This window comes from Perna viridis, chromosome 9 (assembly GCF_037379345.1).
Source record: "Perna viridis isolate PV_CMFRI_1.1 ecotype Kerala chromosome 9, ASM3737934v1, whole genome shotgun sequence".
In the NCBI taxonomy this organism is placed as follows: domain Eukaryota; kingdom Metazoa; phylum Mollusca; class Bivalvia; order Mytilida; family Mytilidae; genus Perna; species Perna viridis.
This window is the reverse complement of record NC_142453.1, coordinates 20,720,207-20,739,040: the sequence shown is the minus strand read 5'-3', so window position 1 is coordinate 20,739,040 and position 18,834 is coordinate 20,720,207. Positions and strand designations below refer to the sequence as shown.

Below are 18,834 nucleotides of genomic sequence, written 5' to 3'. Positions count from 1 at the left end.
AGATGCCCTGCATTTCCACGTCCCCTTGCGACATGTCACGGGGGACGAAAATACCAATCATATATATTGCCAATTTTGATACACATATTTCAAGGAGTAACCTCTCATCAGCAGCATTAAAATCAAATTTAATATACAGGAAGATTGAAGATCTAAATCCCAAAATTAATCTGTCTTTTTGTTAATTAGTCCATTCTTTTGTCCACCTAACTTATGATTTCTTTGTTGTAACTACAACACAAATCCACCATTTCTATTTATACTTCATCACTTCACTTTATACCTTCAATGTGTTACTGGAAAAGCTGAGGATGCTTACCCTACTGATTCAACTGGTCCATATCTTAGTCTTCAGTGGAACCTGGGATGCTTGTTTGTCTTTTTTGTCTGAATCTGTATTCTTTTTTGTAAATGTGATTTTTATGGTATTTTGTCTGTTTTTTGTTTGTTTTTTTTTCTAGTCTTTGTCCAGGGATCATGAATACCTTGTTCTTTGTTCTAATTATAGTCTCCTTGCTTTTTTCAGATACAGGGGCTTGCCAAGGAAGATAACCAAAATTGAGAGTAAACCTTTTTGTTGAGTTTCTTGGCAGGTGTTTCTAGAAAAGCAGAGGACACTTACCCTACCACTGCACCTGGTCCATGCTCCTAGTTTTTAGTCGAGTCTGAGTTACTCATTTACTTTTGTTAATTTGGATTATTTTGGTATCTTACGTTCTTTATTGCGTGTGTGTTTTCCATGTCTAGTCTTTGTCCCTGGATTACGTTCTTTTGATTTCCGCTTCAATCTTCAATGTGTTCAACTTTTTTGTCGATCTGTCTCGTTTTCCTTCAATAATAGATATGGTATTGGTAACATTAAGACATTGAATTTCCCTCAAACCTTGATTAAGTTAGATGGATTGATATTCACACAGATCCGTTTTGTAGGACTTCGGTAAAAATCGTATAGTTGATAGTGCCTTTTTTATTTCATATTGCATAGAATTCTACAGAAAACCATTAGTTCGGAACCACTTTCTAGGACTGAGTAACCTAAAGGGGGTTATTTATATGTTTCAGGGAGTGCTAACTAAGTCCTGTAATTTTGTGATTGGTTTTGACAATGTATTATTAACTATACTGAACAGATGAGATGCCCAATCCCCCTCTTGGTGTTTTAAAAAGTTCCAAAACTTTGAAAAGGAAAGCAAAAACTAGAGACGATAATTGCCTGTATTGATAACCTGGATAATTTAAAATCATGTAGTCATATCATTTGATGGTAACAAAAGGTTTTGTCAGTTCCCTATACTAAGGTAACAACCATTTTTATTATGATGTCGGGTAGGGCGACTGGGATTTGATGTTGGATAAGATTTTTTTTCTTGTGCAAATCTTTATTTCCATGCAAGAAGCAAACAAAATCGATATTTTTATTTGAAAATCTACCTTGTTTAGTAACAGAGAAAATATAGAATTGTTTTTTTTTTTAATGGACAAGTAAATTTTTTTTCTCAAAAAGATCCTTGCCAGGATTGGTTACAATTTAGTACACTTTCAAAGAGATCCATTCACTTTTTATCAAGATATCACCCATACATGTACATCAGTAAAATGCTTGTTGCTGGTCCTTTATTCCTTCCTTTAGTGGTTCGATAACAAAGAGAACAATCTAAAATTTAAGAAATCATGAAAATATTTGTTATGGCCCTTTTTTCACTTCTAATTCTTATTCCCCTCAAGCCACAATTGACTCTGTCAGTTTCTTTTTTTTTTGTTTTTTGTTTTTTTGGTTTTTTTTGTGGTATGATACCTTGTTGTACAAATCAATAGCAATTCATTCACTAATTTCTCAATTTATTCTCTCAGGAAAATATTTGCTTCTGGCACCTCATTCGAAGAAAAGAGATCCATGTACTTTACTGGAGTTATATAGCATATAGTAAAATGTTACGAAAAGTTTGATTTTTGCCTTTTTTAGACCCTTAATTCGGTAGGACGCTTACCCTACCGGTGCACCTGGTCCATGCTCCCAGTTTTTAGTGGAGTCCGAGTTGCTCATTTACTTTTGTTACTTCATATGTATGATTTTAGTTACTTTATGTTCTTTGTTGTGTATGTCTGTTTCCCATGTCTGGTCTTTGTCCCTGGATTACATTCTTTTGATTACCGCTATAACCTTGGTTCCCTTGATTACTCTTTCAAAAACATTTTGGGTCATAACCCCAAAAATCAATACTAACTTTCCATTTGTTGTTTGGTACCAAGTAAAATATTATGATAAATTAACGAATACACACAAAAGACTACATGGACAACATTGAACAAGGACTAAGATGACAACAGTGCCATACCATTATATAACTGCAATTTTCTTGCAGTTCAATAGAAAAAGAATAAGGTATAATTTATAAGCAAGATGCCAATACAAGACAAAAGATTTCACTGTTTTATTAATTCATTTCAGATACCATTGTAATATGAGCAAGAAAACAACAATATATGTACACATACAATGAGATCAAACTCTTGATTATTTCTGTATTTAATGAGACAGTTAGTCAAGAACAGGAACAGTTGCCTTCAAAAACATGTCTCCCCCCACCTTCATTTAAGTTCCTAGGGGAATAACGCCCACAAAATTATGTGGATCATCAAGTCCTGGAAATAGGCGAAGCTATATATCATGTCCTAACTACCTGCAAAGTTTCATGAATATAATTGCAGTAGTTTCTAAAGAGTTGAGCTAACTAGTGTGACAAGACAGTACAATAACAATATGTCTCACCACCAAGTCATTACTAATACACAAAATAGGAAAAAGATAAAATCAACTCTGTTTCTCACACCCATCGTAAACTTTTTAAATTCATTGCCATTTTGTTAAAAAAAAAAATTGTATCTTTGCAGGAAAAAATTTTGCATTGAAAAAAGGGAAACATAAAAGGGTTTTCCACCAACAGTGATTCCCAAGGATGTATCAGTACTACTGGACATTTGGTACGGTGACTGACATCTTTATAATCAGACCAAAACAAGCTTTACATGACCAAAAAAGAGCCCAAAGATAAGTTTGACAAAAATATTCAGAGTCAGGAAACAAGGTTATATCTAAATGTGGCCCTATTGGTAATCAATCATATAAAACATACGGTAAGTTCAAATACATGCCGTCTAGCCATTCAACTCAATTTCAAAATTATCTAACTTTCAAAATAGGGGTGGTGATTCATATATTTTCAAAGATATGTAATCCAATTAAAATAGGCACAACATTACTTTATAACCCTGAAAAATGATACCCATCAATTAAAGTATGCTACTTTAAAAGTATAATAGGTTCCCATGGAATACATGCACATGTATACAAATGTATATATTTATACCATCTAGATTAATAGAGTTCTAAATAAAGAAGACTCCTTGTGAAATGAAAGGTTACCAAGTTCTATCATTAAAAAATATATTCTCAGTTTTAAATTTCCAAACTGGGAGTTAACTTGAGTATTACATTTGAAAATAAATGGCTATATGAACTGAACTTTACCTAGTGCTTTACATTTCAACCTGTACCAAACATTGGCAAACAAGCAGTAATCTGTTTTGAAAATATTACAGCCAAGGGCAGATTACTCACAAGAATTTCCAAGTACAATTATACATGTAAACATAGATGTTGATACTTTAGAATCTGAGTCTTATATTTCCTATACTTGAACCCTTGACATCAAACAGTAGTGGATTTCATTAAGAGCAACCGTAATATCTAAGTACATTGTGTGACTCTTAACCAACTTCTTTTTTGCACAAGTTTTTTTTGCATTTTAAGAATACGGTGCAAAATTACCTCATACAATATTAAATGTGGGTAAATGGCCTCTTCATCTCATTTTAGTATTTTAGTATAAAACTGAGGAACACATACAAACCTGCTTCAAACAAAAAATCTAAATGGGTGTTATGACTTTAAAGAAATTCTTTAGTCCTAACAATCTAGGTTTTGTGATTATTACATCAATGCAAAGTCAGAAAAAGTGAATTGTTCACAAAAACAAATTGATTTACAGTAAAACCAAGTTCAGAATATCTTATGAAACACAACATTTGTTTGATATGATTAAGGAATGTACAAACACTACTGCCAACACAAATTTTAATTTCTCCACCCTCCAGAGTGGAGATATTATGAGTGGAGTCACAGTGTCTCCACTCTCCACAGTGGAGTCACCATTTCAAAAATTGTCTGTAGTTTACTAATCCTATCTTTATACCTAAGTATATTAGTAGTTTAATAACATTTAAGTTATTGACAGAAATAAATACTGGAAAGTAGGAAATGGAGCAATTTTATCCCAAATTTTACTTTAGTGGAGTCGCAGTGGAGAACATGAGTGACTCCACTGTGAAGAGAGGAGAAATTAAAATTTTGGTTGACAGTAGTGTAAAAGGACCACTTTACAAGACTGACCCTATATATTGCCAAAAATGTAACTCACTTAAAAAATTTTGACCCTGAAGGAGATCTCTCACTGTTTGTGACTCAAAGCTTGCAATTTAGAACGAGGAAAATACACAAATAACTACTGGTCTGAAAGAGCTGAAGAAGAAGATAGGAGTCATGGATGACAATAGTTCAACAAAGACAAGCATAGTAAGACCACTCCTAATTGAACCATGTGTCAAGTTTACATTTTTTTTAACCAGATAAACAAAACACTTGCCTTAGCTTAAGAAATTCCACAGTTCAAAAGGAGTTCCAATCAGTCAGATTTCACAACAGAGAGTTCACTTCAGACAGATTTCACAGCAGAGAGTTCAGTTCAGACAGATTTCACAGTAGAAAGAGATACTTTGATAGTTTTATAGATAGAAAATACATTGAAACACTAACGAAAATGTTTGCTATACTTTATACATGTATTTTCATTTTCTTGACATCTCCAATACAATTTCAAGCAATGGGCACATGAACTACTTTGCTCCACTCACTAAACAAGACATGTTTTACATTGATATGACAACCTTAAAGTATAGATCCACTTTTCAAACGCACCATTAAACTAAAAACTTGGATTATAACAATGGCATCAAAACATTAAAACCAAGACTCATAATATTGCACATCAAATTAGCATAAAGCCAAGCACAAGCATCATCAATCTACATTATGCCTTAAAATGAAGACACAATATTATGCATTAAGAAACGAAAAGCATGAAGACAAATCTTATACAAATAAAATCAATCTCAAACTCTTTTCAGCAGTTGTAATTAGAAGGTACTAATAAAATACTACTTAGACCTAATGTTGTTTTATTTTCAATTGTTAAATATTTAGTTAACCAATACCTAAATGATCATAGCCTTGTAAGTAAAATTTGCATGATACTTGAGGCAAAAAAAAAAATAATATGGTTTCCTTCCATTGAAGAATATTTTCCACAAGTTCTTGTATTTACTATAGAACACGATATAATTAAATATTTTTCCCTTCACTTTCCTAATCTCCTTTACTATTTTCATTGGCTGTCAAATCATTTATATGCCATACAGCTTTCTTTGACACTGTTTAAAAAACTGAAAAAAAATATGGACTTATCACACACTGCAAGAGTCAAAGATGAAACTGTACTTATAAGTTTTTGTAAGAATCAGGCATAATGAGAAAAATCAGCATCAGCATTTCAAAAATCTACTGATCTGACAATATAATTGAACTCAAAGATGCTTTCAATATTTGAAAAGACATTTTCTGATCTCTGCAGAACTGGATTTGCTCCGACTTTTGTCAAAAAAAGAGGCTTATGACAGATATCCACCCTTGAAATGTTCATTTTCAGTGCATTTCTTTGAAATTTTCCTTGACTCCGATGGTTTAAAGACAAATTTTTTCTTACCATGTTCCACTGGGTGACGCCACTGCCTGATTCTTACAGAGACTAACACTAAAAAATCTAGACATAAAGACACATACATTAAATGGTTTGTTGACCCTTAATTTCTTCAGTCAGAAAAATAAATTACAGTACCACTTTTAAAACAATTTTAAAATATGCAAAATACTATAACAGCAAATTTGATTTTTTTCCCTAGCAAAACTGACTACCACAGGAAAAATTGTGGGTGTTGGAATGCATTTAAAATAATAACAATATGCTCTGATATTTGATTTCAATTATGTAAAGAGGTAGACCTAGGGTAATGGAAACAACTCTTACACATCATTGAAACGTTTTTATTCAGCATTTTACATCAATCTCATGTAAGCATTAAAGTACATGTAACTTGGACTGATTTCATTCTGTTTCAAATGAAAGCTTGATAGGCTTTGGTGAAACTGATTATGATACATACATATCATTGATTTCAAGAGTTATGCCCCTTACCCTAGGTCTGACTCCTTAAATGATTTTGCTAACTCACACCAATTATCTAATTCATTCAGTCCTCTGTTTTATCTGACTACAAACTGGTAAATCATGAACTCAAATTTGAACAGAAGTATACAATCTTCAAGTCTTTTCTTGAATGCATTACAGATAATAACAGCATAACAGCATTCTGCAGTATCAGTACTTGACAGTAACTTTCAGTTCATTTCCTAGACAACAGAATCTTACAATACTAATAAATGGGATTACTAGATAATTTCATTTTCACAGGCCTCAACCATGGCTATCTCTTGTATGTAGATCAAACATATAATTTGCCAGTTTAAGAGTTGTATAAGCAAGTACTATTAACTATATCATATGTAGTCATTTAAATGTGTTTTTAGCCAGATTAGAAATGACAGCCTGAAAATGCAAGATAAAATATTTACAATTTCTTTTTGATTTTTATTTCACAAATTTGGTCACTGTGCACCTGAAAATTGGCAAATTACAAAGACTAAATGCTTGTCTAGTCATGCAAATATTTACCATATACCAGAAAGGGGTACTTCCTAGAAAACCATGTAGTTTTAAAGTAAAAAAAAATACCTAAAAAATTTAATATAGAAACCCTACTTAATCACAAGTTAACCGTTATGTAAGACACAGCACCATGTTTTAATCATGTCCCTACAAATGTTATGTAAGCCCTTAACTTTATATTTTTACACATTAAATGCATGCAAGAGATTGTAGTCGTGTATGATTATACAGCAATCTTTGGCAAAATTATGACACAATTTGATTATTACTTTAAAAAAAAAAGCACCATACAAGCGAACTATACATCAATAAATTAAAGCACTTAAACTGTCGTAACACCGCCACTTTTATCTTTCTACATGGCCATTAAACTTGGAAATCACACATTTAAGCATACCATTAACATTATGTAATATATACATCATCGCAATAAATGCTACTTGATTTCTCACATACTGGCACACCAACAGGACTTTTGAGCAATCAGGAAAAATCTCAAATCAACTTGGGAATCTCAATATGTTATAAATGAATCTACTTTAAATCTACCTTTATGTAAATTCTATTATTATATAGTAATAAATATGTTCCTATTCAAATCAAAAGACAACAAAGCATGCAATATATCCCTGTATTTGCACGCAAACTTTCATTGGTATCTGGAAAAATATTCACCAGTATTCATGCAATAACCCTATATTATTACATTGTAAAAAATATTCAATCATTTATAGCTGATTCTTTACTTATGCAGATCACATGTAACTTAGAGAAGTTCAAGTATTTTTACAGAGAGACCAGTAAAAAGGGCTGATTCAAAACTTCAGATATTGTAAAGGATAGGAAGGTGAGTGTACAAAACCTATAGTAAAATTTGAATACTTCAAAACATAATTGGTTCTAGAATTATTGTAAGGACCATTTAACTGTCAAACACAACATGTTTCATGTTTCTCAGAGGAAAATATTTCAACATCATGAAAATCCCTGTAACTGGACTTTAGCATCAAATTTTTCAATTAAATTTTCAAAAATCACCTAGTCCTTTCAACACAAATGGACATTTTTTTTCACAAAGGCTACAGAAACTACAGCAACATTTTTTTGTGCGTAAAATTTGCCCCTGAAATTTGATACCCTAAAGTGACCATGAACTTTAACCTTGAAAATGAATAGGGTTCCAGATTTTCATTGTAGTCAAAGTAGATTCTGGAGGGCTGTTATGAAAGAAAGCACTGTCTCAACTTTATGTGTGAGGGAATGAAAGTATTAGCAACATTACAAGATTTAAAAATAGCTACCTGTTCTGTTTAAACAAGTTTCACAGCAACTGCTAACAGCAAAAGATAATTCAGGCAAGACATTTGAAACCATCTGCCATTGATATGCCATAGCTAACAGCAAGAGATAATTCAGGCAAGACATTTGAAACCATCTGCCATTGATATGCCATAGCTTACAGCAAGAAATTATAATTCAGGCAAGACATTTGAAACCATCTGCCATTGATATGCCATAGCTAACAGCAAGAGATTATAATTCAGGCAAGACATTTGAAACCATATGCCATTCATATACCATAGCTAACAGCAAGAGATTATAATTCAGGCAAGACATTTGAAACCATCTGCCATTGATATGCCATAGCTAACAGCAAGAGATTATAATTCAGGCAAGACATTTGAAATCATCTGCCACTCAAATGCCATACCTAACAGCATGAGATTATAATTAAGGCAAGGCATTTAAAACCATCTGCCATTCATATACCATTGTACCATCACTTATATATATATACAACACTAAACGTAAACATGCAGATCTTCTTATGTGGTTGATGCATATCTTCAGAAAAGGATTTCTAAACCAAGTAAGATTTCAATGCTTAGTCAATAGCAAACAACACATTAACAAAATGCAGCTATCTGATACAATCCATTCAGTGTAAATACAGCCACATCTATTATGCTTTTCAGTTCATGAGAATAAAAGGGTGCTCAAAAATTTAAATGAAGTCAAAGTATCACTTACAAATACTGCTATAAATGACAATAAAAAATGTTCTGTATCGTTAAAATCATTGCACTGTAAAATCCCATCATTAGTTCCTCATCTGCACAAAATCACATCTAAAATTTGAATTTGTGTCAATGGTCCTCACATTGTGTACATTATGTCCCAAATAATGACCTTTATGATACTGACATCCTAATTATTGAGACTTTGTCTGTATCATGATTTACTGTCCACTTCAAAATGTTTGTAGATCGAAGTTACATAAGACATAACAGCTTGCCAATCTGGTCTTTCAATTGATACCATGTCATTAATATTCTGCAAAAAAGATCCACTAAATAATACTGCAGGCAAAAGGAAATTAAAAAGTCCATGTCATATTTATGATACTGTATAATCTGTATTTTTGCAAAGTTACTTCACAATTTAATTGTCTACATTATGCATTAGTCTATCTTATGTTATACATATATCATATAACAGAGACTAAAGTATGGCAAGTATCTTTAAAGAAAATGGACTATGGGGTAAAAAAATAAAATATTCTATAAGCTATGCACTGGTACTAGTTCAAAATTGTGAATTTGAAACCCAAACTTTTTAAAGTGTCAATGTTATTCAACTTTATTGGAATCTCTATGATGTCCCCATTAACCACTACAACTCAGAATATTCTACAACAATAATTTTCAAAATATTAGTATCTAATATTGCAGTACTTTGAAAAATTGTGTGACTATCATGTTTTATCTCAAGTATGGCTTAATTGAACAAAAATAAGTTTCCACGTGGCAAAGCAGATCACTTATCTACAGTGAGCACTGTGGGAGGTGAAGTAGCAATAGAAAAAGTTTAAGTATGAGGAAAATTCTTGGACGAACATGTGATTAATCAAAATAATCTTGGACGAGAATGTGATTAATCAAAATAATCTTGGACGAAAATGTGAATTATCATAGTTCTTGGACAAAAATGTGAATTATCACATTTTTACAGAACAAAATTTCGTACAACAAAATCCTATAAACTCACCAAAACTGACGAGTTAATTCCTACACTTTCTGCTGCAGCAAATGCCAGGGTAAAATTCTTCCTCTGAAAAAAAAAAATATATAAAAGCATACATATAATGGTAGTTCAAATGAGGGCTCCAAGAAACAAACCTAAGCAGTGATGAATGCCTCTTATTCAGCATCAAAACAGTGTGACACTTGGTTGAATAGTTGGACATGTTTTCCTGACCACAACGTGTACATCTGATTGATATAACACAAAACCAACTTTTAGCAAAGAACCATAAGAAAGAAATATAACCATAAGCAATGACTTCACTGTGCTATGTTCTATCATTATTCCACTACATATTTTAAACTTACAAATCAGTTATAACATCCCGTCTTGCAAGATTTGTATGTTAAATATCAAATCATAAATTATGTAGGTTAAGGCAGTTAGATTACTAACAATTGGAAAAGAGCTCTAGGTTATTGCTAAAATTTCTGGATTAATGGCATACCATTTAGTTTTCAGTTTTATTAATTGTTCTATACATTTTTATTCCAAAATTAAGTTCAAAATTTTGTATATGTACTATAGGAAAAAACATCTGTGTAATCACAAATTCCAGTTTTGTTTGTTTGATTAGGTTTTTTTTCCACATTTACATAAATATACCTTATCTTCCGAGTTAAGTTCAGCATATGGAATTTTCTCTGGTAGATAGCTGTGTAACAAGGCACAAAAAGCTAGACCATCATTCCAACTACTGCTAAAGTTAGTGATGTCGACACCCTGTAAATTCAAACAAGAACTACTGGTCCTGTGATCTAAACCATACTAAAGAATAAAGATCAAGAAAACATTGTCTTTATTAAAATTTACATAATAAATAAAAATTAGAAAAGCTAGGAGGAAAACTTAAGAAAACTTCTGAAACTACTTGTAGATGTTGATAAAAAATTAAACAACTCAAATTCCTAATAGCTCAAATGTACAACTTAGTACATAAATAAGTAAAGGGCCACAGGCATTAAGTTGTTACTATATTTTAATTAAAGAAAAGGGCCCAATACATGTACAAGTAGGTACTTCTATCCACTAAAGCATCATTTAATTACAATGAATTTTGTCAGTGAAGACCCATTTGGTATCTTAATTAAATATCAAAACAACTTAAAGTACATGTAACAGAACATTGGTCCTACATGTACATGCATATATCCATCCCAAAGAGACTTCTGCATTTCATCAAACACCTACTGAGTGATAAATACTACAATTTGAAATTACTGACTAATAAACACCTGTTTAACATACATGTAACTGCATTTAATCCAATAATGTGGATACTTGCAATATTTAAATTACTCAAATACTACATGTACTATGAAAGGAAAAGAATGATAACACTAAAAAATGACGAGTTTAATACAAATAATGATCTAGCAAAAAATTACATCACTTTGTTTCTATGCATGAAAAGCATGTAAGGACATTTTTGACACATATAAATCACTAAGATTGAAATTCCAATCAGAGCCTTCATGTACAATTAATAGAAAGTGAAATAGGCAAAATATTGCTTATATATACAACATGTACATGTATATTTAAAACAGACATAAAAGATTGCATCATGTGTAGCACTAGCACAACAGATAGAGCAGTTCTTTGTCCTGTCATTTTTTTTAATAACAGCACACCATAAAGTGCTGTATGCAAGTTTCATGATGACCAAACACGATAAATAGCAAACAAAGAAGTGGAAATTGTCAAAATTGGAAGTACATTTGAAAATATGCTTAAAAAGAAGAACTGTAATGGTAATATCAATTTCTGAAAAAGGGAAATTATGTTTCAAAGCCAAAGAAAATCATGAATGAATAATGTGACCTTTTTTTCCTTATAACTAAGCTAAAGGTTATTGCTAGATTGATACTTATATGTAAATAGACAAAACACGATGCTCTAAGGAGCCTGAATGAATCGCTCACCTGATTAGTTTGTATTTCAAGGGAAATAAATTTAACGAGGAGTTGTCCAACAATTTTGACTCAAGAAGACTTTGGTAGGACTATCATAAGGATCATTTCAGTGATTGAAAGTTTCTTTCTATCTATTATAGTTTTCTAGATATTGGCTGAAAACTGTAAAAAAAGGTCATTTTTAATCTTTCAAGGGCAATAACTCTTTACACTAGAAGACCTTTTGGTGATCTCTGAAAGTATTTACTATTATGAATTCAGGTTATATGATGGTGCATTTATTAAGTTTCACCATACTTTGTATCTGTTCTTTATCTAGACATTCCTAATGCAGAAAAAAGTGCTAGCCAGTTTTAGGGTGCTTCCTAAAACATTTGTACATCCACGTTCAAAAGATGGTATACTATTTTAGTATCTTTCTCCAAGATGTATTTGACATATGTCACTATAAAATATACTTGCAGGATAAAAACAATATATACATATACATTGCTACAAAATATCAAATTCATTTATACTTGCTGTGAAACAGTATAAAAGTTCAGGAAAAAACAATCTGACCAGTTTCTAAAGCTCGTACAAATAAATTAGATATTTTCCAACAATGTACATGTACACTGTATGTAAATCATTATTTTACTAGCATTAAACCATGATACAAAATTGTTCAACAGTTTAATGTGTACATACTTTTTTACAGTTTAAGAATGGGAAGTTACAGAGTTTATAAACATATATTATGTTTACCATGTTTTCATGTAATCCCAAGAGGGGATCATTTTAAACTAAGCAGCTTAAAATGCCTAAATACATGTATAATAGGACACAATTTAACTTTAAATCAGCCAGAAACACTGTGTACATAGATCATTGAAATGACTTCAGGGGCAGCTTATCTAATTAAATGGTGAGAAGTTGTCTCACAAGAAACCTAAATGCACTCCCACTATTGACCTTATATGAAATTTTAATCACCATGACACAAATATACAGACATAACAGATGAAAAACAATTAATTCATGCCCCACTTTAACTTGATACTTCCTTCCAGTGCATGTGCACTTAAAATGATACACAAAACTTATCAAAAAAACAAAAATACTTAAAGTCTTTGAAAGGGGTTCAAACAAATTTCTTTACAGTGCTACTAAATGTAAGCATGTTAAATTTTACATGTACACTTGTACATGTACATACATATGTAACAATGCCCAAATTTTGTAGTGATTAATGAGAGGGAAATGTTATGGTCTATCCCTACTTGCTTCAAACTGAACTTTATTTACATGTACATGTGTAGGTACATTTACACAACACTTACATTGTATGGTAGAGTTTTTTGTTGACACCATTTTAGTAGAGCATTTCTCTTAGATCCACCCATTTGTTTGGCCAGACCTGTAAGTGGGTCTTTACTTGGGGCTTCCTTCTTCTCTCCTTCAACCCTGTGTGAGTTTAAAGACAAATTTTCTTATTGTTCAGTTCAAGACAAATTTTATTCATTGTAATGTTTGAAGTATATAAGACCTTAGCCAATTCCTTCATCTGCTGTTTTTAAGGTAAAGTAAAAGTCCCCCTTAGTTTATTTTCATCATGAAAAAGTACAATGTACTTCTACAAGTACAGAATGTACATGTGGAATCATTAAGGTCAAGGATTTGTGAGAGTTACATGTACTTTTTCTATCATTTGTCTACAGGGTTTGACACTTACTCTTCTTGCTAGGTACCTCACAGGACTACATGTGTATTTGATAGATAAATTACATGTACATTGTAAGTGGTCCTCAAAATTGTTTTGCTGTGCTCTTCATAGGACTAATCAAATTTTGAGAAAGAACTACTAATTCAAATTTCAAGGCTGTACTCCGTCAAATAGGGTAGGCACAGGACTACCGGACTACTGTTAGTGTCAAACCCTGGACTCTACCTTTTTCATCTTTTTGAAGCTGAGACTACAATTTCAATTGTGCATGCAAATTTTACGTAAATACTATACATTTATAGTCTTGCACTTAACCCAGTTCTTCTTATTGTAATAATTTTTCTTTTGTTCTTTGTAATTTTCTCTTTGTTTATGTACAGTATTCCTACTGAATACATGTATGTAAAAGATAGCACATTTTTGGCTTAATTAAAATATCCAATGTCCTAAATTACTGATGAAGAAATTTTATCATGTTTGTGTGTAAGTATTAGTGAAAATTATCAGTTTTTATAATATTGAATTTATGGCTAACTAAAACATACAATACAGCCTGATGTAAGATATTAATAAGAATGATCCAATGCATTTTTTTTTTTTTTTTTTTTCAATAATCATCACATATTTACATGAAACTTTGAATACATGTACACTGTACTTACCCAACTGGAACACCATGACCACTGCTTCTCCTGGCAGGAGGCCGTGTCAGTATGGACGTGATTGTAGGTGAAGTATCGGACTTGGAATTTGGTGGGGCAGACTTTGGTGGCCCATCACTAGGCGATCTTGGAGCATCAAAAGGAATGCAAGTCATAGAGTGTCTCAGTGGAGGAGGTCGGTCACCTGGTTTCTTCAACACTGATCTCAGCGTTACCTCAGGAGAAGTCACATTCAATAAAGAGCTATCACTCATAGGTGAAGTAGGAGATTTAACATTAACACTATCATGAATCTCCCTAATTCCACTCAGCGAGTTATCATTAGAGTCTGAATTCCTCCTGGAACTACTACCACTAGAGTGAATTGATGAGCAGCCACTTTTAACTTGTTCTTCAATGGATCTTATCAATGTTTTAACTGATTGGATCTGATTTTTATCATGTCTCTGTCGTAGTGACCCTAGTTCCTTGTCAACAGTGTTAATCACTTTTCCCTTTAACTCTGCAGACAGAATGCTGGTGGATTTAGATGGTTCAACATTATATTTTTGCGTTTTCAAATTATCAATTTCACATTTGAATTTTTCAATTTCACTACTAAGTTTATTGCACTTTTCCTTCAGTTGAGCATTTTCTTGTTGTAAATGTTCCATGTCATCTTGTGTTTCAACTCTGAAATCATTTGCAACTAACACTGCAGTTTGTAAATCTTTCTGAAATTGTTTCCATTCTTCACATTCCTCAGAATATTTTCCTTTCAGCTCAATATGCTCTATTTCTAAACTTGATTTCTGAGCCTGAAGTTCTTTCAATTTACCTTTGACTTCTTGCAACTCTTTCAAATACTCTTTTTTCTCATTCAAATACCGATCACAATCTTGCTGTAGCTGATCAATATGTTCACGAAGTGTCTCGTTTTCAGTTTGATTTTCCGTCTTTTCTAGTTCTAATTTTTCTAATTTGAATTCTAAGGTACTAACACTACTCCTAGAATTATTTTTTAGTAATTTAATCTCCTCGTCTTTTTGCTGACATATTTCTTTCACTCTCGCCATTTCACTTTGAGTATGAAGAAGCACTTCTTTCATATTGGCTAACTTGTCCTCGATTTTGTCCTTTTCTTGTCTTGTCTTATGTAAGACTTCTTCTAACTCAGACTGATTATCTGTTTTCAAACACTGTTCTAACTCTTTAACTTTTGTTTGTTCATTTTTGAACAAAGTTTGGAAATGATCAACTTCAATCTTTTCATTCGCTACCAACTGTTTCAATTCCAAGATCGTTGCGTCATGTGCCTGTTTTTCTTGTTTCAGTGAATTGTTCTTATCTTCAAGGAGTTGTATTTTGTCTCTCAAAGCATCAGTAGCATCTTGGGCTTCCTTATGCTCATTTTCATAGGAATTCAAAGCATTAGAGAGTTCAATTTGTTTCCGCAATAACTCCTCTCGCTCTTCCTGAGCACATTTCAACAGCTCTAAAAGCTGTTGCTCTCTTTCAGACCTTTCAGGAAAATTGCCACTGATAAGTAAAGCTTTCAACTGCTCAATCTGAGTGCGGCAATGTTCCAACTTTTCAGTCTGTGTACATAAAGATTCTAACAGGATATGTTTTTCACTTGTAAGCTGCTCATTATCGTCAGTCAATTCATTAACATTTTGTTGAAGATCACCAAGCTCCTGTAGGGTAGCCTGAAGTTCTTCATTTGTACTATAATGACTCTCCTCCATTTGCAGAATTCTCTCAGTAAGACATACAACGGAGATTTCACTCAAAGCGTCACTACTTTTACTACTAGCCTTCTCCCAGTGATGATCTGAAAATCCTGATGGATGTTCTGGAGTACTACAATGATCTAGAATATTCCCAGGTTCTGAAGTGGGCATTGATAATGCTCTTTCTCTTTCAACATTGTCTTCCTTTCCTACAGAGAAAGCTATAGCACGTACTCCATCAGTGGAAAGGCTATCACAACTCATGCTTTTAGGCATAGCAGCCTCACCTGTAGCACCCTCAGAAGATTTGCTTTTATTTGAATTATTGTTATTCTTCTGAAGCTTCGATAACTTCTCAGAGTCAGTAGTTTGGTCAATAGGATGACCTAGTTCTTTCAACTGATCCTTCATCATCTGATTTTCCTTTTTTAAGAAACCTAATTCATCTTTAAGATCATGTGCAGGAATTTGTTCCTTTAACCTTTTAATTTCATATTTATACTTTTCAATCTCTGCTTTTCTATTTTCAGCCAATTGAATAAGCTCAGAAATCCTTTTCTCTAACAGCTTCTTGTCCTTTTCAAAGTTTGCTAAAAGCTCAGCATTGTAAGCCATAACATCTGCAGGAGCAGACGTCCTTTTCCTTGACAACTTGTCTTTACTCACATTCTGGGTGCTATGTGCTCTTTTCATACTCTGCATTCTATTAAAGGCAGCCATGGTCTTTGTTGATTGTGAACTAGTTTTGTCAATGTGCTGGATACTAGAAGCTTTCCTTATTGGTGTAAGTGGCATTGCCTTCACAGGTTTAGGTTTGGCAAATCCTCCATTCGACTTATCTCTATTCATGTTCTCTTTATTACTCTTTTTTGACTCCGCTCCTTTTGGAAGTCCAAGACTAGATTTAGGTCGGTGTTCAATGTAAGCAGTTAATTTTCTTTTCTGGTGACTAGATAAGTTTTCATGACTTTTACTTAGAAATGGTTTACCAAGAGGTGAAGACATTGCCTTTACTGGAGTTTTTGCCTGACCAGATGAACTCAGGTCAGAGTTTGCTGATTGTGAATGTTTCATTCCTGTTGCAGAGGCTGCTGGTTTCACCTTCATTGGACGTATTGGTGTAGATGTCCTCTCCATATTTGATCCTGGTTTCATTTTTCTTCTTGTCGATAGAATTTAGACCACATCTGCTTCATGACATCTGGAAAAAAGAAATCAAAAATTAACTACAGCACAAATTTTCTCCTTTAGAAATTTAATTGCTATTAACAGGTTTCAGGGCCTAAACCTGAGGGAGAAATGAGCAAAAACTTCTCCTTGTTTGTGTTCACTTTTCCCTTGTCTTTGATAGGGTGAAGTTTTTTTAATAGATTACCTTGACAAAAATGTCAATATTGTTATTTTTCAAACAGAATTTACTTCAACTTCTCCTTGTCATTGATGTATCGATTAGCCCTTGGGTTTGCATACATACATACAAGTATATTAATACCTACATAAATACATGTAGATGCACAAATTCCATATATCCAATTTATTAACAAAATGAAAATTTAGGTTCCAGTCAAACTATTCATAGACACAATCATCAAATAGAAAACAATACATACATGTATGTGTAAATCAACATAGACCAAGAGAATATGTGTATCTCACATACATGTACACAGGCACGAGTCCACAATTAATTTTCAAGTGCATTTCAATATACACATTTGAGCAGATTAAAAAAATTCCACCCACGCAATCTGAATTAAACTTCTCTGGCCTTAAGATATGTACAAACAGGATATTATATATAAATTGTAGAAAATTTTACCGTCATTTTCTGAAATTAATACATGTAACTCAGAGATAGGGGTAAACATGACAAATGAACCGAGTTAAAAGTCCTAAATTTTAACCTTTTCCACTGAACCAAATCACAACTTTTAGTCAGAATTGATTAATGAAAAAAAATCCCATGTAATTTTAACCTATTTTCCACCAATTAGAGGCAAAACTTCAGCAAATAAGTTTCAAGTAAAAATATGAAAAAATGTGGAAGGTACCTACTACCACAGTTGGAACTATATTCGTGTGCAACTAAAATCAAGGGGAATTAATTGTGTTCTTGTACCCACAGTACATCATCTATTTCCCTTTTCTTCAATAAACAATATGCAATCAACTATTTCCATCATTCTTTACTTTCAATTAACATTAAATGTACATGTATATGTATGGATTGATTTATAAGGAAAACTTTTTTTCAAATCATCAAAATAAATTAGATCTAAATTAAGCATCAATTCATCACGATATTATACAGTGATGATCTATAATTCATAAATTTGTTAAATATAAAATCTAAGATCTTTTATATCAAAATAACCCAGTATGCATTTACTTAATATGTCTATCAGCATTAAAAGGGTAAATTCACTAACATGAGTTCCAGGCCTACTTTCCCAAAGTTTCGACTTACTATTTGAGATTTCTATTTACCTATTTTAAAGCTAAAATACTATTTGATTACTAATACATGTATACGGAAAATACAAGCTGTTGTGACATAATTTAGACAAATGGAAGGCACAAAAATCTAAATGAATTTCAAAGAATTTTTACAAAAATGAGAAGATTAGGGGTAGTTTTTTAATCCAAAAATATAGAGTGCAAGATATGAACAATAAAATCTTTTGTCAGGAGTTGTAATTGTACACAAGGCTATTTTTGTATAAATATTAAAGAGTTTGACATATGCCTTTAATATGGTCTACATAAAAATGTGTCTTGAAATAAGCTATTTTAACACGCTTCGACCTAATTTTCTTACTTTGCTTTATTTTCATCAATAATTTTAGTGCAACACAT

The 18,834-nt window shown here is 32.3% G+C and overlaps 1 protein-coding gene across 7 annotated transcripts in view; it reads right to left on the bottom strand.

Moving 5' to 3' along the window:
- Positions 1–2,417: 2,417 nt before the first annotated feature.
- The window catches only part of LOC148607273 (cytospin-A-like), a 31,446-nt gene continuing 15,029 nt past the window's right edge, over positions 2,418–18,834 (bottom strand). For 6 of the 7 annotated variants that reach the window (XM_088547223.1, XM_088547222.1, XM_088547224.1 and 3 more), the window contains 5 exons: positions 14,267–17,179; positions 13,222–13,345; positions 10,590–10,751; positions 9,948–10,010; positions 2,418–9,233 (listed from right to left, as the gene is read on the bottom strand). In XM_088547223.1, coding sequence (XP_088403349.1) covers positions 9,132–9,233; positions 9,948–10,010; positions 10,590–10,751; positions 13,222–13,345; positions 14,267–17,133 — 3,318 coding nt within the window. In that variant the 5' untranslated portion in view covers positions 17,134–17,179 and the 3' untranslated portion in view covers positions 2,418–9,131. The remainder of the gene's footprint in view (positions 9,234–9,947; positions 10,011–10,589; positions 10,752–13,221; positions 13,346–14,266; positions 17,180–18,834) is intronic. The other variant, XM_088547228.1, reaches the window with a different exon arrangement.